The 27242-nt window shown below is 39.4% G+C and overlaps 1 protein-coding gene across 3 annotated transcripts in view; it reads right to left on the bottom strand.

Annotated features, from left to right (window-relative positions):
* The window catches only part of LOC105480138 (VPS8 subunit of CORVET complex), a 246721-nt gene that overhangs the window by 99001 nt on the left and 120478 nt on the right, over positions 1-27242 (bottom strand). For all 3 annotated transcript variants that reach the window (XR_011619950.1, XM_011738646.2, XM_071091396.1), the window contains exons 34-36: positions 24851-24940; positions 19856-19902; positions 2381-2528 (exon numbers count right to left, since the gene is read on the bottom strand). Coding sequence is in view for 2 of the 3 variants with exons in the window: in XM_011738646.2 (XP_011736948.2) it covers positions 2381-2528; positions 19856-19902; positions 24851-24940 (285 nt within the window). In the remaining variant the exon portion in view is untranslated. The remainder of the gene's footprint in view (positions 1-2380; positions 2529-19855; positions 19903-24850; positions 24941-27242) is intronic.

Below are 27242 nucleotides of genomic sequence, written 5' to 3'. Positions count from 1 at the left end.
TGTTGTAGGCCACAGAAAATAACCAAATATCTTTGACAACTATGCCTTTAATCACAGCCATTTTAAGTCATGTTGTCCACAGTTAATTACTTTATTTTGATGCTTTTTTTCTGAAATCTCCTTGCAAATTCTAAAGTGTTGCATCTTCAAGGAGGTCATGAAAAAGAGTGCAACAAACATTCTTGAATACAGGTTTCTGACAACTGTGACACCATATTACCACTGAATTGGGTAAAAATTTCCCAATCCTCAATGGAAAACGCAAACAAACCTGGCCTCATAACATGGCTAACCTGACATTAAGAAAAACAAGAATTAATTACAGTGGACTGAAATAATTTTTTATGACTTGTTTGAAACACTGCTGATACTTTTTATATGTTGCTTTCCAGAGTTAAGAAAACTTTTTTTTCTGGGGTGGGGGTTGCGGGGGTTGGGGGGGCTATTCATAGCATTACAATAATTTGGTGAAGTATGTTTTTGTGGCAAAATTAAAACATTTACTTTTTTCTATACCTGATCCTTTCCAAATTTGGAAACTGAATATTCATATTCTATGGCAACATAGTTATTTTCATGAGTTCAGTAAGAATTTGCTCTGTTTGTAGCAGAAAAATTGGAAACACGGGTTATATTACCAAGGCTTTGACTGGGATGTCATTATTTTTAGATATAACCAGACTGCTTTAAGAAACTAAGCTTAACTTTAAGGAGGCAATAAAGTCCTTGGAAAAACTGGTCTGGTCCCTTGTCAAGATGGCGTGCTTACAGGGTTCCTGGACTTGCAGTAAGTAAAGAACGTCACTTCCTGAGAAGCCCAGGAACTTCAGAATATTTGGGGGCCTCAAGAAAACAGTATACCTCAGTACTACAGGTAAAATCTGATGATGGCAAGCCCACGGCTTCGTTTCCCAGCCTGAAGATGAGAGATTTTTAAACGTCTACTGTGAGATTTCTTGTAAGTTTCAGCAGAGCAGATTTTTAAAAAGCCTAAATGGCCAATCACTACTCTTGTAGTACTTATATAAATAATCTTGTAGTACTTATATAAAAAATAGTATTATGTAAATAATAAATATAATGACACTAAACTTATTTTACAAGTCAATTGAACTTACTCTGATTATTTTTGGTAAAAATGGGGTAACTGGAGAAACAACTATTTCAGAAAAAAAAAACTACAGTAAACATTATGAGATTCTAACTACAGTTTTTGAGATTTTATTATTTACTTGCAATTTGACTATATCCTGAATTTTTAGTTTTCTCCAATATCTGACGAACTCTCCAAACTAATATTTGAACATTTTCTTCCATTTTTCTGACTTGGAATCACTGAAATTAAAACTGCTTTTCATGAAGCTCTGCACACTAAAGCTAGACAACTTGATATAAATTTTGGAGGAATCACCACAACAACTTATTTATGGACAGAAAGTTCTCTGGAACGCTGAAAGACAAGCTTAGAGACTGCTCCGAACATTAACTTTTGTTTCCTTTTTGTTTCTATAGAAATGACTTTTATTAAATGCCTATGTGCCTATACCTGACTGACTTTGATGGAAACCCACTTACCACACCACCTCCTAAAGTGAGATGCAACTATTTAACTAAACTGACCTATTTTCACAAGCAAGAGATTGTTTCAATAAGATATGGGACAATGTACCTGAATTCGTTCCGTTCCACTTGTTCCAATCTATGATTTTCTCCCCTCTGCCAATCTATTATGTCAAAATCACTAACCCAAATCTCTCCAGAGCTACTCACCTGGCTTTTAATATGTGAAACTTTCTAAAAGTAAAATTTCAAAGGGGGCACCGAACAAAACCAAAATACATTTCCCCCAAATACTGAGGATTGTTAAGTTAAAGACAATGAAAATGCAGAGGAATCCTTTGCCCCCGCCTCTATCTGCCTGATAGCAGGACATACATTCTTAACTAGAGATAGCACTTGCTTATTGGCCCAGAGAAGGTATCAGCAGGCACCGGAGGAATCAGGGAACACAGTTGACTATCTTCCCATACATGTTCCCACCTTTTACTAGGCTGGAACTGCTCTCTCCTGTCTTGTCATTATGTTAGATTTAAGGCTCTTTGTTAAAATGCTGTTTAAGCAAAGCCCCTAAGCCACTGCCTTGAGAAAGATACCTTTGAGCTGAGGTCTCTCCTATATGATGGGTATAACACATATCAATAAACCTCTATTTGTTTTTCTTTTGTTAATCTGACTTTTGTTTTCAGGAGAGTGTCTCAACTAAGAATTTATAAGGTTTAAAAAAGAAATTATATATTTTTTCCCCTTTTCTTTGATCATCTGACAAATGGAGAATGTTAAGAATAGTTTACTCTTGTCTCTTCTACCTTGTTCGTCTTACCTGAATAGTTTCTTCCAGACGGTAGCACTCAAGAACTTGCAGAGTCTCTATAACTTGGGTTGGGTTGAACTGACACAACAGCTCAATGAACTGCTCTGTGATAGAAGGAGATATTTGCAGTAATTCTTGATTTATATGAATACCTTCCCTAAAAATACAAAAGATAAGAGGATACTCAATTGTAGCATCAGTTAATCACATCTACAATTAAAAGCTACCAGTAAAAAGCATACTACATTAAAACTAGGACTACCTGCTGGTCAGGGAAAAATACGAATTGAAAGTCTCAATGTTTTTTAGGTTACTTGGGCAAACTGTACATTACATAAGAGGCATTGTAAGTTGCAATATTACTCAGGTTATGATGAATAATTAAGGAAGTAACATTCAGTTGAAACTCTTCTAAATCATACCAAAAGTTGTATTTTACTCTAAAAGAAACAAGAGCCACCCAATTTAGTCCTAATAATTTTATCTCTAAGTAACTATATATAACTGTCTTGCAATCTCAGTAAGTGTTTCTTCTTTATGTTCTTCATAACACCAATCATACCACATTGCAATGACTTCTTTAATTATCTGTCTTCTCTAAAACACTATATATTCTGTGAGGGGTAGGTACCAGGTATCTTCTCAGTAATAAACTTTTTAAGCTAACCAATGTTTTGCACATAATGAGGACTAACTTTTTTGGTTATTGTTAAAACAAATAAAGGAGTAATACTAAAATACATAATATTTATGGGTTCATTTGCCTAGTATGCCAGCTACTCACATAGCCCACTATTCATAATGCCTATACAAAAGTTTTGGAAGTAGAGTATTAATTGCATTATGCTGGGCACTCAAGCACTCAACTACTGATGGCCAAAAGTAGCTACTTAGGAAATCAACTGTTCACTGGAGACCTAAGAATCATCCTCTCTCTAGCTTCAAAAGAAGTGAGTTCCTTCTGTGAGTCCTATCTTCTCTTCATAATTCTTCAAATAAAGCTCATTATTACATAAAGAACTGGAATAGGGTTAATAAGATACAACAATGATTGCTTGGAAAACTAGCCCAGTTCTGAAGAAAGGTTAAAGCACATGGTCTAAAGAAATGGTTTCCAGCTTTTCTCATATTGTGGCACACAGAAAATAAGGTATTTGTATGGTCCACTGTAGTGAAGTAAGATTGCTTACAAGGGACTCTGGTTGTCCCAAGAGCTGAGACAGTCTCCAGGCACACTTGTAACCATGTACAGTACATCAATAGCCACAGGGTGGGACTCTCTGGACTCCAGAAAGAACAATTTGGATTTTATAATTATTCATAAGTGACGGTAAATTGTGCTTCTACTTTTACTAAGAAGCAGCTTGGGTTAAAGAAAAAGAGATTGTATTTAGACATAGGGCATTTTCCCTAATTTAAGAGCTTTGTGATACTCAGTCCTGACCAGATGTGGGTAAACGATAAACTAAGTAAATTCTGCTGCTTGGAACTTTCAATCCTTGCTGATGGGCTAATTCAGTATCTCCTCAAATTGCCTATAAACTCCAAAGAAAGAGTGTTCATTTTTTGTTTTTTTGTTTTGTTTTGTTTCTTGGTATCTTATGACTGCCTTTAATACAGACGTTTGTTCAGTTACTGGCTATTCCCTATGTATACCACCACCTTAGTTCTTACCAACAACTTGAAAATCATCTGTTTAAGTATCTGTGTCCCCAAACTACATTGTAAAGTCCATGGTATTGCATTCATAATTGTTTACCCATCATTAAGACATAATAAATAGTGCTCAGTAATCTGATGTAAATATATATTGAATTCAACTGAAAGGAATGGAGATAGGACATTGGACTGCCTTCAAACAGAGGAAAACATGTAGGGTCCAGCCCTACGGGGCTTAGCGGGTGTTCTCCCCGTGTGCGGAGAGGAGAGATTGTAATAAAGACACAAGACAAAGAGATAAAGGGAAAATAGCTGGGCCCAGGGGACCACTACCACCAAGACGCGGAGACTGGTAGTGGCCCCAAACGGCTGGGCGCGCTGATATTTACTGCGTACAAGACAAGCAGGGCAGGGTAAGGAGGATGAATCTTCTAAGTGATAAGGTGAAGCAAGTCACCTGATCATAGGACAGGGGGCCTTTCCCTTTCAGGTAGCCGCAGCAGAGAGAGAGAGGGCAGCATATGTCAGCACGCACTTATAAGAAAGATGAAAGACTTTCAGACTTTCACTATTTCTTCTACCGCTATCTACTACGAACTTCAAAGAGGAACCAGGAGTACGGGAGGAACATGAAAGTGGACAAGGAGAGTGACCACTGAAGCACAGCACCACAGGGAAGGGTTTAGGCCTCTGGATGACTGTGGGCAGGCCTGGATAATATCCTGCCTTCCACAAGAAGCTGGTGGAGCAGAGTGTTCCCTGACTCCTCCAAGGAAAGGAGACTCCCTTTCGCAGTCTGCTAAGTAATGTGTATCTTCCCAGACACTGGCGTTACCGCTTGACCAAGGAGCCCTCAAGCGGCCCTTATGTGGGCGTGACAGAGGGCTCACCTCTTGCCTTCTAGGTCACTTCTCACAATGTCCCTTCAGCACCTGACCCTATACCCGCTGGTTATTCCTAGGTTATATTAGTAATGCAACAAAGAGTAATATTAAAAGCTAATGATTAATAATGTTTATAATAATGATTGATAATTGTCCATGATCCTCTCTATATCTAATTTGTATTATGACTATTCTTATTTTAACTATTTTCTTTATTACACTGAAACAGTTTGTGCCTTCAGTCTCTTGCCTCGGCACCTAGGTAATCTTTCCCCCACAAAAATGTAGAATAGAGGGCTGAAAATTACAGGGACTAGGGCTATAAAGTCAGAGATAGCTAGGAATCAATCCTATCAGAAAGTCCTACGTGGAGAAATTAGAAGTAGCACATGATAAATCTAGGGACACAGCAGTTCTCTATGTGGGAATATAATATTGTGATCTAATAAGCATACAGTTCCTAAAATCCTTAAGCTTTCCAAAGTGTTATCTTCTTACATGCTAGTGAGATGACTGAGGGCTGGGTGCTCCTGGATAGCCTCAGGATAAGGGCTGGTTGCCAGGGAAGCCAACCATGTGATTAGAGGGCTGGAACTTTCAGTCCTACCCCAACCCTGACACCTCCGGAGAGGGAAGAGGGGCTGAAGGTTGACTTGATCACAAATGGCCAACGATGTAATCAATCATGTCTACATAATAAAGCCTCCATAAAAACCCCAAGGACTAAGTTCAGGGAGTTTCTGGATCGCTGAACATGTGGAGGGTCCTGGAGGGCAGTGTGCGCCAAGAGGCCATGGAAGCTCCCTGGCCCTATGCATTTTTTCTATCTGGCTGTTCCTCTGTATCTGTTGTAATATCTTTTATTATAAACCAGTAAATGTAAGTAAAGTTTTCCCTGAATTGTGTGAGCTGCTCTAGCAAATTAATCGAACCCGGGGAGGAGGGTCAAGGGTATCCTGATTTAAAGTCCTAGTTGGTCAGAAGCACAGGCTACAGCCTGGGGCTTATGCTTGGTACCTGAAGTAGGGGCTAGTTTTGTGGGACTAAACCTGTGGGAAGAGAAATAACAGGAAAATTCTAAGCCCTCCAACCAACTTAATGAAACTGAGATGGAGCGGGGGCCTCTCTTAGTGAGCTGCCACATACCTTCCCCTCCTTCAAGCATGAAAATAAAGAAAAATCTTGAATCTCTTCAAAGGAAATTCCAGGCATCTAGCTAGCCTTTAGAAGTAAATGAGCAACCTGATAACAAAGAAATAGCTTACAACAATAGCCACCCAAGTAGGTTAGAGCCACAAGATGTTTGATTCCCTGTAGAAATTAAAGATAACATCTTAACATATGTCCCTGAGTTGTTTTTCTGAAACCTGCACCACAACCAGATGGAAAATGCCAACCACTGTCAAGCAGAGCTCAGATAAGGGGGCCCCTGAGGACTGAGCCCTGACTTCTGTTGTTTGCTCTAGATTGCTTTCTGAAGGGTCTGAAGAAAGTCACACCCACAAGCCAAACCTTAATATTCCTTCTGCTGACCCCAAGTTCTTAGACAAAATTTTGTTTCCTTAACTAACTGCAAATCAAATAATCTCTGAATCCAGCTATGCCATATAGAACCCCCACTTCAAGATATCCCACCTTTTTTGAGCCAAATCAATGTATCAAACCTCCATGTAGGGATTTGCAATTTGGCCTGTAATTTCTGCTTTCCTGAAATGTTCCCCTGCCTTTAAAAACTCTTCCTGTAAGCTATCAGGTATGTTTGGTCTTAAGCATGAGCTGCCGATTCTCCTTGCTTAGTGCCCTGCAAAGAAATGCCCTCCGTTCTCTCACTGCAAACCTCAGTGTGGGTGTTTGGCTTTACTGCACCAGGTAAGTGGACCCGGGTTCAGTTTGGTAACAGACCCCATCTTAAAAATTGAGTTCCCAGCCATGACAGAATGGCAAGTCAGACATGCCTCAGTATGCCCCTTCCTTATTAACCTTTAACCAGAATTATTTCCTAAGGAGCAAACAGAAACCAGCTCTGGAAAACAAAACACAGATGGCTCATTCTTTCATTGCCTTCAGCCAACTGTCTGAGGTTGTGACCAGACTCTTCCTCTACCTTTGCTGTTTCAATGTGACAGCTCACCAGTTACACAACACATCCTTTCCTAAACACTAACCACCACCTCCACAACTGTTTTGCTGAATGGCAGAGGACATGCAGTGAGGATTTTCGTGTCATCTGCTTCACCTTTCAACGTCAGAGGGCTGAAAACTGCCCCTTTGGATTGTGCTAATGCTGCCATATTTTGAACATGGGTCCCATGAAAAGGCGTGAAGCTCAATTGTGCATGTGCTTATTTCCCCTTTCATAAATATTCATGACTCTTCCTACAGGTTACTGAATATATATACTTAGCTACTCTACTCAGCATAAATCACTGTTCCCTTTACCCCTCCCTTAGACTGCTTGTTTTCAGCTTCTGCCAGAGGCTACACTTCCCAGCCTGTAGAATGGCCACCTTGCAGGCTGCAACCCTTTATGTGAAATAAAGCTCTCCTTTCAAAATTTATGAACCTTGTGATTCTTCGGTTGACAAGGATCTGACAGTAACTCCAGATACATAGTGTCAGAAATGAGTGAAATTATAGGCTACCCAGTTGGTGCCCACTAGAGAATTGCTTGATTGGTGTGTGGGGAAAAATTGCCACACATGTCACCAAAGCAGATTGGTCTATCTTATTATCAGAGGAATCAAGGCTGTGTCTCAAGAGAACACTATTAGGTAAAAGAAAATGGGAATGCTAACCAATGTTTCCCTACACTCAGATGAGCCAGTGTGCTTTCCAGATGTTTACGCCAAATTGTAGGTTGTATTTTATGCCAAATTGTTGGTATTTCATTTACATCAGACTTCTGTTAATATGTCTTATAAATGCAAGACTATGGAGCAAATTAAGACTAGACATAAGTATGAATAATAGTACTTAATTCTTTCCAGAAAATTTATTGACACAACCATTTACAAGAAACAAAGTTGTGAATATGCATCAAACCAAGCAAATCATCCAGATGAATAGATTTTGATGGATTCACTTGTGAGAGAAATAATGTGTCTGATGGGAAATGATCAGGCCATATCAATATAATCAAAACTTTAATAAATTAGCTGGAGCATTAATGAATTTACATCCATTTCTGACTTGTTTATCAGTCTTGCACATAAATTTGTTATATCCATTTCCCAAAGCTGTTAGTCTTCTATTAACTATCTGCTTTGCAATATACCCACTGCTTTGTCAGTTTTAGAAGAAAGCATGTATGTGCCTTGTGAAACACACATACAAACCCTGCCTACTACAGAATTCAGGTTGGAGAACATATCCACTCTTATTCAGATTGTGAAAATCATTTCAAACTATAACTCTGTAAACTGAACTATTTCTAGGGAAGACTAAAAATATCTATCAGTTTTGAAGAACATACATCAAATACTTTTTTTTTAAGACAGTCTCACTCTGTCGTCCAGGCTGGAGTGAAGTGGTGTAATTTCAACTCACTGAAATCTCCGCCTCCTGGGCTCCAGTGATCTTCCCACCTCAGCCTCCTGAGTAGCTGTGACTATAGGCGTGGGGCACTATGCCTGGCAAATTTTTGATTTTTTTTGTAGAGATGGGGTCTCACCATGTTGCCCAGGCTGGTCTTGAACTCTTGGGCTCGAGTGATCCACCTGCCTCAGCCTCCTAAAGTGCTGGGATTACAGGTGTGAGCCAACATGTCTAGCCCACATTAAAATTATTCTAAAATTCAAATTCTGTAAATTAGTTCAACCATTGTGGAAGACAGTATGGCAATTCCTCAAGGAGCTAGAACCAGAAGTACCATTTGACCCAGCAATTCCATTACAGGATATATACCCAAAGGAATATGAATCATTCTACTATAAAGACATGGGCACATGTATGTTTACTGCAGCACTATTTACAATAGCAAAGTCATGGAACCAACCCAAATGCCCATCAATGACAGAGTGGATAAAGAAAATGTGGTACATATATACCATGGAATACTATGCAGCCATAAAAAGGAATGAGATCATGTCCTTTGCAGGGTCATGGATGAAGCTGGAAGCCATTATCCTCAGCAAACTAACACAGGAACAGAAAACCAAACACCGGATGTTCTCATTCATAAGAGGGAGTTGAATGATGAGAACACATGGACACAGGGAGGGGAAGGACACACACCAGGGCCTGTTGGAGGGTGGGGGGCGAGGGGAGGGAACTTAGAGGATGGGTCAACAGGTTCAGCAAACCACCATGGCACACGTATACTATGTAACAAACCTGCACATTCTGCACATGTATCCCAGAACTTAAAGTAAAATAAAAATTTAAAAATATATAAAATTCAAATTTTGACTTCCTAATATTTGCTAAAGAAAATAAACATTGTATTGGAATTTTTTTAAAGGCTAGTCTAGTCCCACCCTCTCACTCTAAAAACTGTATCTAAATAGGCCAGTCTAGATTAATCTTCCATTTCTCTAAGGAAGAGGATTTCACAATCTCCTTCGTATATTGTTTTTACAATTTAGGTTCACTTTGGCTTAGCCTAAATCCTGTCTGCTTAAATTCTCTGCTCAATCCCATATGTCCAGTCCTTAGATGTGGTGGCCCCCTTTGGACTATCCAGCACCTTTTAGACTGAGAATGCAAATATATCACCCACAACAAGCTAGAGTAAAAAAAAAAAAAAAAACTGCTGGGCATGGTCGCTCATGCCTATAATCCCAGCACTTTGGGAGGCTGAGGAGGGTGGATTACTTAAGGCCAGGAGTTTGAAACCAGCCTGGGCAACATGGTGAAACCCCATCTCTACTAAAAACACAAAAAATTAGTCGGGCATGGTGGTGCGTACCTGTAATCCCAGTTACTCGGGAGGCAAAGAGAGAAGAATCACTTGAACCCGGGAGGTGGGGGTTGCAGCGAGCTGAAATCACGCCACTGCACTCCAGCCTGGGCAACAGAGTGAGACACTCTGTCTCAATTAAAAAACAACAGCAGCAGCAGCAGCAGCAATAAACAACAGTTTAAAAAAACCTATTTTCCCTATAGTTGTAATTCAAATCACAAGGCCTCTAAGCTGAACTTTTAGTTTTCCATACACATTCCGAGTTAAAAATGCCAAATGTAATCCTGTGCCAACTAAGCAAAACGTAAGTGAATGTTCCAATCTGCCTGAAAAATACATTAAATGTGATTATTACAGGTAGCAACTACAATATCCATAAAATCTGTATGAAACTGTAATATACAAACACAATGGTCTCTACAAACTTGACAAGCATTGAGACAGAAACTTTCCTCTGGCAAGAAAGAAATCCAGTGCATCCTTGATTTCTTTGCTCCCTATCATGACCGCCACCATCCCCAGAGCTAACAGTATTTCTATGTATAGGAAGAGCCACAATCCATTGTAAACTTTTAAGAGGCACAGAACAAAGCAGGCAAGCTCATCATTTGCCTGATAGCAAAGATTCTGACACATCAAATTAATGAAACAGCAGATCTAAGATAGTTGGCTTGAGGGGATTTGGTCACTTTCCACTTTCCTGGTTTGACTAATAATTAAATGCCAAAATGTAATCTTTCAAATCTTTTTTTTTTTTTTTTTAGACAGAATCTCACTGTTGACCAGGCTGGAGTGCAGTGGCATGATCATGGCTCACTGCAGCCTTGACCTCCCCGGCTTAAGCAATTCTCTCACCTCAGCCCCCCAAGTAGCTGGGACTACACGTGTGCACCACCACACCCTGCTAATTCTTATAGAGATAGGGTTTCACTGTGTTGCCCAGACTGGTCCTGAACTCCTCGGCTCAAGCAATCTGCCCATCTCAGCCTCCTAAAGTGCTGAGATTACAGGTGTGAGCCACCTCACCCAGCCTAATCTTTCAAATTTTAATAAAATGTGTTATTTCTCTGATAGTCATGAGAAGAAAGTATATGTTGTTCTCCTACATAGGAAGGAAAAATGAACTTTATAAGCTAACAGAAAAAAAGCCTAATGATTTCAGGGACAGAAAGAATAATTTAGCTCTATAACCACATCAGGTATAAATGTTATTTGAATCATTCTATTTCCATACAGGCTGGGATGTCGTCTTTTCAGACTACTTTAAGAAACTAAGGTTAACCTGAAGGGGCCATTAAAGCCCTTAGAAGAACTGGCCTGGTGCCGTGTCTACGTGGTTCCCAGCCTTGCAGTAAGTAAAGAATGTCACTTTCTGACAGGCCTAGGAACCTCAGAATATTCTGGGGACTCCAAGCAAAAATGAATTCACCCAAGCACTACAGGTAAAATCTGATTAATATGCTGGCCACTGATTTACTATTGGTAAAGTCCACGGCTTGACTTCCTACCCTGAAGAGGCCTTTTTGTTTTTTGGAGACAGGGTCTCCCTCTGTCATCCAGACTATAGTGCAATGGCAGTGGCGCAATCACAGCTCACTGTTAACTTCAAACTCCTTAGCTCAAGCAATCCCTCTGCCTCAGCCTCCTGAATAGCTGGGATTACAGGTGTGACTACTATGCCTGGCTAATTTTTCATTTTTATTTTTTTTTAGATACAGGGTCTCACTATGTTACCCGGGCTTGTCTTGAATTCCTGGCCTGCAGAACCTTTTAAAGGTATAATCTAAGGTTTCTTATAATAAATTCCAACAAAGCAGATTAAAAAAAAAAAAGAGCCTATATAGTCAATCACTATTCTTGTTGCACTTTATGCAAATGATCAGGCCAAGTATAATAAGGCTAAAACTGGTTTTTATAATTAGTGTAATTACTGTAAATAAGAATGGCAGTAATTATAAAGAAAAAACTTATGTTTCAGAAGAAAACTATAGCACATCTGTTATTAGATTCTAGACCTGTCTACTGTTTTTGAGTTTTTTTATGACCCGGACTAAATCCTGAATTTTTAGTTTCCTCCAATATCTGACTATGACTCCCAGACTAACGTTTCTAATTTTTCTCCTACCTTTCTGACTTGAAATCATTAAAAGTTTAAAGTGTGCTTTCCCTGAAGCCCTGTAAGCTAAAGTTATACAACTTGATATAAACTTCAAAGAAATCATACAACTTATTTATGAAAAAAAGTTCATTGAAACTTTGATGCAAACAGCAATCCAGAAAAATCTGTCAGAATTACCAGTTTACTTTTACTCCAACTGTAGATATTTTGAAAACAAATACAAAAATCTTCTCAACTGACTGCTCCAGAATTAAACTGGCTAATAGACTGCTCCAAACATTAACCTTTGTGTTTCTTTTGGTTCCACAGACATGCCTCTTGCTAAATATGTTTGTCTATACCACAGAGTTAATTTTGATTAAAAACAAAACAAAACAAACCTGCCCATAACATCACCTCCTGAAATAAGATACAACTGATCAACTGAACAGAGTAATTCTCAGGACTAAAAGACTGTTTCAATAAGATATGGGACAATGTACCCAAATTTGTTCCTTTCCATTTGTTTTAATCTATGATTTTATCTCCTCTGCCAAATTCTTATGTCAAAACCTCTAACCTAAATCTCTCCAGAGCTACCCACCTGGCTTTTAATATGTGAAACTTTCTGAAAGTAAAGTTTCAAAGGGGGCACCGAACAATCAAAATACATCTCCCCAAAATACTGAGGATTGTTAAAGACAATGAAAACGCAGGGGAACCCTCTGCCCCCACCTCTATCTGCCTGATGGCAGGACACACATTCTTTACTGGAGACAGCACTTGCTTATTGGCCCAGAGAAGGCACCAGCAGATACCAGCAGAATCTGGGAACAGATTTTACTATCTCTCCACACGTTTCCACCTTTTACTAGGCTGGAACTGCTCTTTCCTGTCTTGTCACTATGTAAGATTTAAGGCTTTTTGTTAAAATACTGTTTAAGCAAAGCCCCTAAGTCACTGCCTTGAGAGAGATACTGAGGCCTGTCCCACATGATGGGTACATCACACATTAGTAAGCTTCTATTTGTTTTTCTTTTGTTAATCTGAGTTTTGTTTTCAGTAGAGTGTCTAAACTAAGAACTCAAAAAGGAAAAAATAAAATGTTTTTTTTTTCCCTAAAATGACTTTGCAGCTCTTACCACATATAAGTAAACTGCTCTCAAGAAAACAATGCGGATGAAGAGGAAGGAACAGGTATGTGAAGGGAAGAATGAAAATATGAACAAATAGTTCAGCACTGCTCAGGAATAGAGGAGAGAACAGATATGGGAAGATGGAAGAAAACGCGGCTGGCCAGGCAGGCCTGAATCCTTTTGTACCAAGAAGGGCCCTGTATACAAGGAAAACTGGATTTCACCTTAGGTAATGGGAACTGAAAAAGCTTTAAGAAAGTGGTAGAGAACATTATCATTATCTGCCTGTTCAAAAGGGAAAAGGAAGCCAGGCTGGTTATGAAAGTGCCACCGCAAAGAAGATGATGGTAAGAGAAATCTAGCATGGCTGACTCTGTCTTGTGACAAGCCTCATAGGCTGGCTGTCCTCGCTCATTCCTGGGCACAGGCCAAGCTAACCATGAGTGGAATTTAGTTTACAGTTTAACTTTGAAGCAAGGATGGTAACAGTCCCCCTAAAACTAACCCCCTCCTTGCTCAGGGACCAAAACCACCTTTGTAAAACAAATGAAAGACTACAAGATTGGGATTATCGGAAGAGCCTGAATTCTGCTAAAATATAGGTGTAGCTAAATGATAGCCAGCCGTTGTAACCTAGTTTGCCTTTCTATAATCCCTTGCTGCTCAAGGCGTCATATGGCCAGATATCATAAGATTTGTGACTTCCCCAACTGCTCCTATAGATAACACCACTATTGTAGAACCTAAAATTGGTCTTTGGAGATGTTTTCAGACTTTTGCATTCTGGCCATCTTCTGTCTCTAACCAGACCTGGAACTCATGACTAAAGCGGTCCTGTGGCCCCCACCAAGAGGCAGACTCAACACATAAGGACCATTTTCCACACTACGATGATTTCATCTCCAACCAGTCAGCAGTGCCCATTCCCTAGCTCCTTGCCCACCAAATTATCCATAAAAGCCCTAGCCTCTGAGTTCTCCAGGAAACTGACTTAAGTAATAAGTTATTACACCAGCCCTCCCATGTGGCTATCTGTGTTAATTAATCTCTTCCTCTATTGTAATATTATGGTCTCAGTGAATTGGTTTTTCTGCGTAGCAGGAAGAAACTGTTGGGAGATTACAGTTGGGAAACCAGCAAAAGAAACCAGAGGAGGGATGCTGAGTGCCTAAACTAGGGCAGTGGGGGTAAAGACAAGAGGAAAAATCACATAAGAGATAGAGAAGAGGTAGAGTTTACAGATTTTGGTAACTGTTTCTGTGTGGTGTGGTGACAAGGTGGAGTGGGAATGGATAAAGGAAACTGAAAACTTGATCATCACTCTCAGGATTTTATTTAAGATACTTATACCTAATTACCTGTTTTGGCCTATCTTCCTCCATTAGAATGTAAATTCTCTGAAGGCAGGGCCCTGTCTTATTTATCGTTTTATCTCCCATGCCTGTCAAGTGCTTGGTATGCTGTAGTTACTCAGGAAATTGCTACATAAAATAAACAAGTTTATGATATTAATTGTTAAGAGAGAAAATAAAAGAAAAGAGGTTTAGGTTGGAAAAAGTGAGTATAAATAATTTCATTATAGGTAAGTACAGATTAAAGGAATAAAGAAATATATATATGTAATAAATATATATACAATAAACATATATATACATAGAGAGAGAGAGAGAGAGAGAGAGAGAGAGGAGCTGACTGGTGATTAGGAGGTGATGATGTGTTACAATTTAAAAGGCTGAATTTGAGTTGCTGGCAAAATACTAACCAAAGATATAAGATCTAGGGGTAAGCCAGGCCAAATTAACAATCACCTTGGCCACTGTAGGCACTCACTGAAGTAGGTATTTTTTTTTTAACATGTCAAAGTTCATGAACATATATAATCTTCTAATATATATAATCTTCTAATTTTGTATTTTAACTTTGAAATACGCTATTTCATTACTGAGTGTCAATATCTTAAAATGTCCCTTCAAAAATATCCACAGAAACACTGACAGATTCAGCTAAAATACAATGCATAACCATTTTCATAATCTATATTTTGCTCCTGGGCAAAGTTACTCATTTTCTTAACAATGTTCAATTTTTATTTTACTTTGATTAAAGACTTTCAGATACAATGTAACACATGTGTTTTTTTCCTTCAAGAAAATCATGCTATATGTTTCAGAGGCCTTCAGAACATTGTTAACAAAGGCTAAGTCAACATTACCAGGAAAATCATACTGAGGAAAATATTCAGAATATAAATATACTTGCACATTCTCTTTATTCCTTATGCAGCTCACGGCCTCACAAAAACACATGTCCTTTTGTATTATCCTTTAAGCAATCCCCACTGCATAAGGAACCTGCAGCTGGGTGTAAGCACATCAGGAGAACTCCTGTGAGAATTCATGGCCAGCAGGAATGCACCCAGGGGGTGGGGGTAGAGTGGAGCTTTATGTAGCAGCTGTCCCAAAAGAAATAATTGGAAGAGGATGCAAATCCTCTCTCCCAAGCTGTTGGCCTTAATTCAGGCAAGTAATTTGCTTCTGGAGGATTAACCCCCTCTCCCCCTAAAACTATCTAATCTTTATATGTACAGATGCCACCAATATCCTTGCAGGTCAATTAATTCGACTGAGGAAACTATTTACATAACAAAGATAATAGAAAGACACCGGGTAAAGACAGAGAAATATACACATGAATTCAACTGGATGACCTATTCTTTTAATAATGCTGTTGACAAAATAAAAGCTACTCCCTCAAAAAACAACCTGATACACGTAAATGTTTGTGTGTGTGTGCACGTGTGTGTATTTTTAGTAGAGATGGGGTTTCACCATGTCGGCCAGGTGGGTCTTGAACTCCTGACCTCAGGTGATCCGCCTGCCTCGGCCTCCCAAAGTGCGGGGATTACAGGCATGAGCTAGCACGCCTGGCCATACATGTAAATGTTAAATTAAATATGCATAAACTATACATACAAGAATAAGAATCCTATTAACTCAGGTGTTGGGGGCAAGAGCAAAAAAAGCAACACTCTGAGATGATACATACACACCAGCAGTCCTCATCCCAAAGTAACTGTTTTCTTTCATAATGCTGCTTTAGGAGTTTCATGGGGGAAAAAAACTGGAGGTTAAAAATATCTATTGCTTAAAATTAACAAAAAGAGAAGAAACAAAGGCAAAAATAATTCACGTTTGGCTGTCAGGTAAACTGCTAGCCGGGGCCAGTCTACCTGTTCTCGATGTTGTTTTGACCCTATATCCATATTCCATACTCCCTCAGTTTTCCCAGTACCTGAAAAGAGTCTAATCCTTTAGGTTAGTTAACAAGCACAGTCACTAAAAAACAGGCTAAAATGTAATGAGAAGTTAGTCAATCAGAGACTAATATAAACCAATCCGTGCACTCTGCTTTCTTCTTACCCTTGAGGTCAACTGTATTAGGAAAAGGTGTTGAGTTTTTTCCCCATCTTTTATATGCTTCATTATATTCATGTTATTTATATATTCCTCATTGTAAAAGGGGCCATACAATACAGAAATTGACAAAGCAACTAGAAAACAGTTTTGATGGGGAAATGGAGGAAGGTAATTTGGATTTTTTACATCTATAAAGAACACTCTATACCTGAGTGTGCTTATAATGCAAAGAGCTTGAAGAAGTGTGTGTACCCCGCACCCCTGGAAAGAAGGGAACAGAATGGGGTGGAGGTAGGGTTCAAAGGATACCAAAAACAAACTTTATACAAATCAAAACTTTGTTTAAGAACCGCTCTCAAAGCAAGAAAGGGAAAACTTCTTCTTTTTTCCTTACTCCCTCGGCACTCAACCTTCTTAACCTACTTTCTCTCCCTCAATCCAGAACTCAGTATGTTACTAGTATTATATGTTTATTTACATTGTGGGTTAAAGAGGCTTGTATGGGTTAGCTTGAGATACCATCATTTAAAATGTTCTTTATATAAAAATGATTGAAATGCCAAACATCAAATTCAAAAATAAGTTGAGAGCATAATCTAAATCAATGTCTGCCTCCTATGGAAGACATAAAGTAAGAGGATAAAATATGATGAATCCAAGAATTGGGGCTCTCGAAGCAGAACACTCGGTCTTTGATATTTGGGAGGCAGATCAATACAAAAGTGAGCTCTTTTTAAAGGCAGAGCTAAGGTAAGCTGGTTACTTCAAGGCTCTTAATTTCTGGTAGGCAAAAGTAAAGCTAGAAATTTGGCTGTGAGAGTGAGATCATTCCTGGTCATGTCACTTTTTGTGGAAGGGGAAAGGAAGGCCTGTGAGCGCACTGCCTCTTTTCAAGGTTGGTAACAAAAGACCTTGCGCCTGAATTGATATGACAGGAAAGGAATAATGTGTGAGACGTAATTATCCTGGTTACGGTTAGCTTAGGGAAATAAAATACACCTGTTTCTCAAGTAAAATAATTTGCGGTTTACTGGTGAACAAAACAACTTTCACAGCACGCGTAAAGGGTCTTACCTAACTAACATCTTTCAAATCTAGATATAGGTAACAATGGAGCAAGACTGTCCACCTTTGATACTTGTGATATGTCTTTTTTTTGTACTATTTATTTTAAATAGTGACTGCAATACCAAAGCAGGTATATTATTTGTATTTGCTTTTTATTAAAAAAGGATTGAAATGCCAAACATCAAATTCAAAAAGTTTAGAGCATAATCTACATCAATGCCTGCCGCCTATATAAGACATAAAGTAAGAGGATAAAATATGATGAATTTAAGAACTGGGATTCTCAAAGCAGAACACTAGATCTTTGACACAGATATTTACATTACCTAATACAGTTTTTTTTTTTTTTTTTTGAGACGGAGTCTCGCTCTGTCGCCCAGGCTGGAGTGCAGTGGCCGGATCTCAGCTCACTGCAAGCTCCGCCTCCCGGGTTTACGCCATTCTCCTGCCTCAGCCTCCCGAGTAGCTGGGACTACAGGCGCCCACCACCTCGCCTGGCTAGTTTTTTGTATTTTTTAGTAGAGACGGGGTTTCACTGTGTTAGCCAGGATGGTCTCGATCTCCTGACCTCATGATCCGCCCGTCTCGGCCTCCCAAAGTGCTGGGATTACAGGCTTGAGCCACCGTGCCCGGCCCTGTTTTTTTTTTTCTTTAATAAAAAAAAAAAAATTTGGTCACTATCACTTTCCACGCTTCATTTGAGAAAATGCCAAGTTCAAAGCTGACCTTCCCCTGTCCTTCCTGCTTGAGTCTCTCCAGGTAGGATGGCAGAGGAAAAGGACTTGATTAAAATAAATTAACCTAAGGGCAGAGCAGTGAATGGATCTAACACAGGGAAAAGTATGGGGGAGGAAAAGAGGGAACTGTGTCACAGAAAAAGAGGTGGACAGGCTCTCAGGCTCTAGAGAAAGGACTGAGAAGTGGGACTGGCGTTTCCTTCTCCTCCTCTGAGCTCCGTGCTCTGCCCTACTTTCATGTCTCCCCTTCCCAGCTCTCCTCACCTCTTCCCACGTTCCTTCCTTCCCTTCCACTCCCAGCTCCAATTCTAAAATCTTTCCATCAGTTAATTCTGGGAGTAGAAAAGGGCCCAAACTGACTCTGAGGGAAATACACATGATTAATAGGAATTTTTTTAAAAAAAGGATGTCTAGCCTCAGTAATAATCTGAGGACAGAGAATTAAAACACAGATACTTTGAAAAGGTGTTGAACACAAGTGGGAGGGGGTTGTAATCAGTCTGCTTTTAGTAAACATCTACACATACACATTTGTTTGACTAAATTTAAATGTACCACAGCCTATTCAAGATTCAAATGGTTGAGCTTTCAAAAAAATTTTACAATCAACAAAATTACTGGTATTTTGGTATTTTAAAACAGCACAGAATACAGAAATAACCAAAACTGATATTACAACTGCTAAAGTAAGTAAATAGTTGTTTTTAATGGCCAGCATACATTATAATGAAACCTAAAGTTTGCATGTTTGATATGAAAGCTATGTCATCTTGGAAAAATACATGTAAACCATGCTTAACTCTAGGTGTGCATCAAAATATTCCAGCTCCCAGTGATTCCGTGGGTTGGGCCAAGGCATCTGAATTTTTAAAAGCTTCGTAGGTGATTCTGATGCACACTACTGGTCAAGAGTAACTATCTTAGAGGATATTAAATATTACTGTCCTCAACTCCCAATGTACTCTATGTAGTTACAGCAAAACTTTAAAACCTCATATGCAGAACTGCTCTGCCTACAAATCCATTATTAATTAATTTCATCATCTCCTTGAGTTTGCTTTTATTTGATATAAGCATCAGAGTAGCAGTGAAAAAACACATTTCAACTTTCCTTCCCACACCATCAGGAAGTTGTTTAAAACTAAACATATTAAGTCAGAGTTTAAAAGGTAATACATTTAGAGGTAGGCTGGGAACCAAGTGTTAACTTTGGAAAGTACAGGCACCATCAATCTCCCACATGAAGTTAGGACTAGGCAAGAGTGAAACAAGGGCAGGAGGGGGAAGCTAACTCTTCTGAAACATGTCCTCGTGGCATGGCTTCATTATTTTATTTACACCCATGAGAACTCACCATATATGCTCATGTTCAAATGGAAAGAAAAGTATTATCTCAAGATACAATCTATTGTTCATATCTTCTATTTTCACATTATCTGTGTACCAGTTGCTCCTACTAATATTAAAAAATTAAGAGATAATTGTACTATTTAGATACTATGGGCTGGTAACTTAATCTCAATTTATTTCCTTTTGTTTCTCATATATATATATATAAAATGAAAGACTAAAGTTTATCAACATACCTTGGGTCAAGAAGACTCCTCAAAAATTTGAAAAGCAAAACCTGGTTCTGAATAGAAAATCAATAAAAATTACAATTAAATATTAAAACAAATTTTTCAAATTCTTCCATAGTAAAGAACTACTTTAACCTATCCCTTTATGCACAGATATCTGAGTACTTCCATAAAGCCCTCGATACGTATCTAAGAAATTCTAAAGAATCATTTGGAGGTTCTTTATGTCTTCTCAATAATTCTAATCACTGTCGCACATTCACTTCTCAGTGTAAACGGAACACAAACACCCTATTATCACCCAAAAAAGACCTCTACTGAGACAAATCGCCGAACTGTTCCCAGCACAAGGACCCCCGGAGTGGCAGGTGCCTGGAACTGCTCTGTGGATGCTGAGCTCTCGCTGCACTCATCAGTTTCACCCGGCCTTAACCTGGTCCTCCTGTGGCAATGGGTTGCTGTGAGATAGTTCATCGAGGGAAGGTGGGAGTTTGAGGTCCAAGTTAACAACCACCACCAAAAAAGCTCATGAACAATATAAACAACTACAGAAGAGATGCCAATCAAACTGCAACATGTTAGCAATCAATACGCCAAAAAATCTGGGTTCTGTTCTTGCCACTTACTCACAATGTGACTTCCTGTAAGTTACTTATCCTCTGAGCAATTCAAGTTCCTTATGTGAAAAAAAAAAAGAGGACAGCAATATCTTCTCTGCCTTCCACACAGGGTAGTAGTGAGGGTTAAAAGAGATAAACCTTCAAATACTACAAAAATATGAATATTTCTAAATTCTTGGGAAACCTATGCAAAAATTGTTATTGTTTAGTTTTTCTTTTTTTTTTTTTTTTTTTTTTGAGACGGAGTCTAGCTCTGTCGCCCAGGCTGGAGTGCAGTGGCCAGATCTCAGCTCACTGCAAGCTCCGCCTCCCGGGTTCCCGCCATTCTCCTGCCTCAGCCTCCTGAGTAGCTGGGACCACAGGCGCCGCCACCTCGCCCGGCTAATTTTTTGTGTTTTTAGTAGAGACGGGGTTTCGCCGTGTTAGCCAGGATGGTCTCGATCTCCTGACCTTGTGATCCGCCCGTCTCGGCCTCCCAAAGTGCTGGGATTACAGGCTTGAGCCACCGCGCCCGGCCAGTTTTTCTTTTTTGTTTTGTATTTTTTGACACATTCACACTTCATCTGTAAAAAAAATGGGAGACTCCTAAGGATGAAAAAGGTTAATATAAAAATATGATTTAAAAAATATATTTATTTGTATCAGTCTTTGATTTTCTATTTCTTCACTATCACTTTGTGTTGTTTTACATGACTTTCTTCTTGGTTATAACTTAACATTCTGGCATATTTTTCATTTTAAGAATTCTGAAAACAATTGGTTAGAGGCATATTTCTTGTCAATCAAAAGTAAACATACTTTGTAAGATCTATATGGGATTCTTGCAGAATTTATAAAGCTAGGCAATAAAGTAAATACTTCATTTCTTTAAAAGAATTGTCTAAGACTCCACAAACAGACCACAAATAGAAAGCTTTTTATTATCCATCATACTTCAGCTTTTTTTTTTTTTTTTTGAGACAGGGTCTCACTCTGTCACCCAGGCCAGAGTGCAGTGGCATGATCACAGCTCATTGCAGCCTCAACCTCCTGGGTTCAGGTGATCATCCCAATTCAGCCTCCCATACGGCTGGGATGAAAGGCACACACCACCATGTCCAGCTAATTTTCTGGATTTTTTTTGTAGAGATGGGGTTTCACCATGTTTCCCAGGCTGGTCTTGAGCTTCTAAGCTCAAGCGATATGCCTGCCTGGGTCTTGCAAAGTGCTAGAATTATAGGTGTGAGCCACTGTGTCTGGCCTGTACTTTACTTCTATATATTTGTCTGATGAATGACATTATATTTATCTACTGGGTCTGTCTCTTAATATTCTTAGAGACTACAAAAAAAAAAAAGAAAAGAAAAGAAAAGAAAACCCTACAAGTGATCTTTCTTTTTTTTTTCAGACGGAGTTTCACTCGGTTGCCCAGGCTGGAGTGCAGTGGCCAGATCTCAGCTCACTGCAAGCTCCACCTCCCAAGTTTACGCCATTCTCCTGCCTCAGCCTCCCGAGTAGCTGGGACTACAGGCGCCCGCCACCTCGCCTGGCTAGTTTTTGTATTTTTTTTTTTTAGTAGAGACGGGGTTTCACCGTGTTAGCCAGGATGGTCTCGATCTCCTGACCTCGTGATCCGCCCGTCTCGGCCTCCCAAAGTGCTGTGATTACAGGCTTGAGCCACCGCGCCCGGCCACAAGTGATCATTTTAAATCTTAAAGGACAATGACAACACAGCCCCCACCACAGGCAAAATTTACCAGAAGTGCTGACTTTTAAAGGGGAGAGAAGCTCTGGAGGTTGAGAGTAATTTTGGTAGAAACCTCCTCCTACCCTCCCTCAGTAGACTGAATTTCATGTTCTTCCGTGTACTACTTTAGAATCCTGGGCTCCATTAGCATTCCGATCAAACTAGTCTGTAATTGTCTTGGCTTATTTGTCTTCTTTCTAGAGAGCAGGATCACACTTACATGCTTTTGTATCCTCAGTACTTAATATTTTTGGCCCAGAGCAGGTACAGGAGTAGTTATTGAATTAATGGATGAGTCTTTTTCTTGAGTTAATGGACCTCATCATTATCATGCTGGACAACCAAGAATGATACCTGGGAGTCGTTTTTAACTCCTCCCACCACATTCAACTAATTTCCAGATCCTATACATTTTACTTTACAAAAATGTCCTAAATCTGTCCTCTCCAACTGCCACTGACTTAGTGCTAGTCCTCCATCTTTTGCCTAGACCTTCTCTCTCCTCCATTCGCTCTCCTTTCCAGTCCATTCTCCCCACTGCTATACAAAGTTAATTTTCTGTAAAATGGATCTAATGATACTGCCCTTTAGCTTTAAAAAACTTCAGTAATTTGCCGGGCACGGTGGCTCACGCCTGTAATCCCAGCACTTTGGGAGGCTGAGGCAGGTGGGTCACCTAAGGTCAGGAGTTCAAGACCAGCCTGGCCAACATGGTGAAACCCCGTCTCTACTAAAATACAAAAACTAGCCGGGCGTGGTGGCAGGCGCCTGTAATCCCAGCTACTCAGGGACTGAGGCAGGAGAATTGCTTGAACCCAGGAGGCAGAGGTAGCAGTGAGCCGAGATGATACCACTGCACTGCAGCCTGGGCAACAGAGCCAAAATCTGACACACACACACACACACACACACACACACACACACACACTAATTCTCAGTACACAGAAGACAGTTTAAATTTCATAGCATCATATATGAAACCATTCCGCATTTGTCTCCAAGCTGTATTTTGCCACCCCTCTAGTTTAGCTCTTCCCCTCCAGCCTATCACTAATAGCTTAATCTAATGCCACTTCCACCATCACCCCCATGACGTCATGCTTCACACAGACCTGACTGTTCTCCGAACATGCAGGCTGCTTCATGCCTTCAAGGCTTTTTATATCCAGAACCTTTTTATCGAGAAAGCCCTGCCCAAGTCTCTGCTTGGAAATCTGACATTAGGCATTCAAGACCAGGTTAGGGATCTTTTGGCATTCTTGTCTTTCTTGCAATCCATCACACTCTTCTTCTCTTGTTCCTACAGCACTTTTCACATATCTCTAGTGTAGCTCTTTCAACACTGGACTGTAATTATGCAAGTGCTTCTCTGTTCCAGAGGGAAAATTTAAGAAAAGGTTGTATTCTTATTTCTGTCCCTAGGGCTTAGCACACTGCTAGAGAGTGGGGCTGCACTAAGTGTCTGAATGAATGAATTCCATGTTTTTGTCTCTCATGCCAGCTACCTCCTACTCACTGCTCTGATTTCCTGCTTGCACAGCTATTCCCAACCACTATTAATGTCACTTGAGGACTTTGGGTGGTGCTTCAAGTCCCTGTCATTGTCCTATTCCCTGCCTCTATCACTTGTGGCTACAATGACAGGGGGCAAACTCAACATCAGCACTGCCATGGTAAGCGGTAAGTGGAATACCTTAAATAGCGCATTCAATAGTACTTCTAACTGAGCTTCTCAATATTTACCACGCATATAGCTGCATTCTAGTTAAGATTTTCCAAGAAAAATTCTAAACAGCACAATTTCAGGATGACAAAGTTTTGAATAAATATGAATCTCAAAGAAAACAGTGTTGTGGGCCAGGAGTGGTGGCTCATGCCTGTAATCCCAGCACTTTGGAAGGCCAAGGCAGGTGGATCACGAGGTCAGGAGATCGAGACTATCCTGGCTAATATGGTGAAACTGTGTCTCTAAAAATATAAAAAAATATAAAATATTAAAAAATTAAATATATAAAATATAAATATATAAATATATTTTATACATATATTTAAATATACTAAAAAATATTTTTAAAAATCAGCCAGGCGTGGTGGCAGGTGCCTGTAGTCCCAGCTACTCGGGAGGCTGAGGCAGGAGAATGGCGTGAACCCAGGAGGTGGAGCTTGCAGTGAGTGGAGATCGCACCACTGCACTCCAGCCTGGGCAACAGAGTGAGACTCCGTATCAAAAAAAAAAAAAAAAAGAAAAAAGAAAAAAGAAAACAGGGTTGTGGATCCTACAGCAAAAGAAAATGGGGGAAGAGAGGATCTGTGGATTAGGATTTCTAGAATAAGTACATTATAATTCCAGAAATGCTTCTCTGAAGCTCATATTTGTTATGCACAAAGATCAACTCCCTCATTTCCAAACTAAGAGATCATCACACAACTGCTCCCACACACACGCGCACACACACACACACGCACACACACACGGTATTAGGTTTGTGCCATTAAAGAAATGGCAAAAACCACAATCACTTTTGTACCAACCTAACAGAAATTGCTAATAAATATCAACTGAAGAAATCACTATAATCAAAACTTCTTAGGTGAAGATTTAATAATTGTCTCTCCACTAGATATTTTTCCCCAATATATATTTGCAATACATACCTGAAGTTTTTTAATGACCGTTTCAATATGTCCAGAAAAGTGGGTGGCAACCAGCTCCGCAGCTTTACAGGGCTTCAGGGACACAAGTTCCTGGAGTTAAAGGAAAAGACAAAGCCATCTTTAATTGCTCATTTAACCAGCATATCCACAGATATGAGGCATGATTACCTACCTCAATATAGTCACGAGCTCCCATACTGCATTTCAGCAGACCTTGATATAGAGCCTCAATTTAAAGGGCACTTTGCAAATGAGCAAAATTAGAAATGTGTCATGTAAAAAAAAAAAAAATCAAAATTTAATTTAAAGAAAGGTAATTCAGAACTCTTAGAAAATGAAAGCACTGTAGAATTCTGGATTTCAGCCATGATATCTGCAGGAGAAACAGAAGGAACAAAAGCTTCCCAAGTTCCCTGTCAATGCATTTCACCCTGGAGCTTAAAGTAATAACGTGAAGAAATGAGAAAGTATAGTTGTAATTTATCTGGCTAAGAATTTTAAAACTTTACTTCTGGTGCCCAGTGGATTTAGAAACTGCAAGCATTTTAAGAAATAAACTTCAGGTCTTAAATTTTACATGAAAGTAAAATGTTGACCACTTTTAATCAAACATTGTTAATAAAATCTATTTGTCAAATATAAGACTTTTAATTTGACCTCCCCTTGGACTTTCCTGGACACTACTGGCTATCCTTTTCTTTTTAAAACTCTCTTCTTACTTGGTTTCTGTCACCTAATACTCTACCTTTCCAATTTACCTTCTCTGTGGGGACACTGTGATCAAACACAACCATGATACACGGCTAAAACACAAAGACCAAATACAAAATACTGTATTATTAAATAAAACTCAGACAAGCTACTATGACTACAACATTCACAATGTATCTCGTAATTATCATGTTAGGTAGTACTTGTAGATTCGTAATAATTAGCTGCCACAAATAACTATAGTTTATACAACTTTAATGCAATACTCCTAATAAGAGAGAAGGTATAACTAAATATTACAAAGGAGACACTGTTACTGATCTGTAGACATTCAAAAATAAACTATGATGAATGAATTTATGCCAAGCATTTGGAAATTTAAACAAAATAAATTCCTTAAAAGTACAATTTAATAAACCGACTTGAGAAGAAATAGCCTGATGTGATTTTTTTTTTTTTTTTTGGTAGAGACGGGGTCTGGCTATGTTGCCCAGGCTGATCTGGAAGTCCTGGGCTCAACAGATCATCCTGCCTTGGCCTCCCAAAGTGCTGGGATTACAGGCATGAGTCACCGTGTCTGCCCCTGATTTGATTTTTAACTATTAAAATAACTGAATGAGTAAAAACTTCCCATATGAAAAACTGTAGGCTCAAATAGCCTCACTGGTAAGTTCTAGTAACTATTTAAGGAAGAAATAATCCCAACCTTAACTAAACCTCTTACAACAGAGAACAGAAAAAAGAAAAATTCTTCAGTGCATTGTATGAAGCTAGTAACATTCTGACAACTAAACCCAGCAGGACAAAATTACAGATAAATCTGAGCCACAATATTGATACAAACATCCTAAATAAAAATGAAATTCAGCAATGTGTAAAAAGAATAACATATCAGGATCAAGTAGCACTTAGCTGCAAAAATCAAGGTTGGTTTAATATCAATAAAATGTAACACAAAAACAGAATAAGGAAGAAAACATGATGAAATTCAAAATCCATTCATGAGGACTTTTGGCATACTAGAAATAGAAGAAAACTTCCATAAAAATCCTTATAGTAAACATACTTATGTTGGAAATGAAATTTTTTTTTTGAGACAGAGTCTTGCTCTGTTGCCTAGGCTGGAGTACAGTGGCGCCATCTCGGCTCACTGCAAGCTCCGCCTCCCAAGCTCATGCCATTCTCCTGCCTCAGCCTCTAGAGTAGCTGGGATCAAGCATGTACCACCACGCCCGGCTAATTTTTATATTTTTAGTAGAGACGGGGTTTCACCATGTTGGCCAGGCCGGTCTTAAACTCCTGACCTCAGGTGATCCGCCTGCCTCAGCCTCCCAAAGTGCTGGGATTACAGGCGTGAGCCACCGTGACCCGCGGAAATGAAATTTTTAAAAATGCCATTAACAACAGCATTAAAAATATGAAGTTGTGACAGTAAGTATAACAAAGAATGGGGCTGGGCATGGTGGCTCATGCTTGTAATCCCAGCACTTGGGGAGGCCAAGGCAGGTGAATCATTTGAGGTCAGGACTTTGAGACTAGCCTGGCCAACATGGCAAAATCCTGTCTCTCCTACAAATACAAAAATAAGCTGTGAGTGGTGGTGACATCTGTAATCCCAGCTATTTAGGGAGGATGAGGAAAGAATCATTTGAACCCAGGAGGCTGAGGTTGCAGTGAGCCT

Source organism: Macaca nemestrina, chromosome 2 (genome assembly GCF_043159975.1).
Source record: "Macaca nemestrina isolate mMacNem1 chromosome 2, mMacNem.hap1, whole genome shotgun sequence".
Classification (NCBI taxonomy): Eukaryota; Metazoa; Chordata; class Mammalia; order Primates; family Cercopithecidae; genus Macaca; species Macaca nemestrina.
This window is presented reverse-complemented; position numbering and strand designations above follow the sequence as displayed.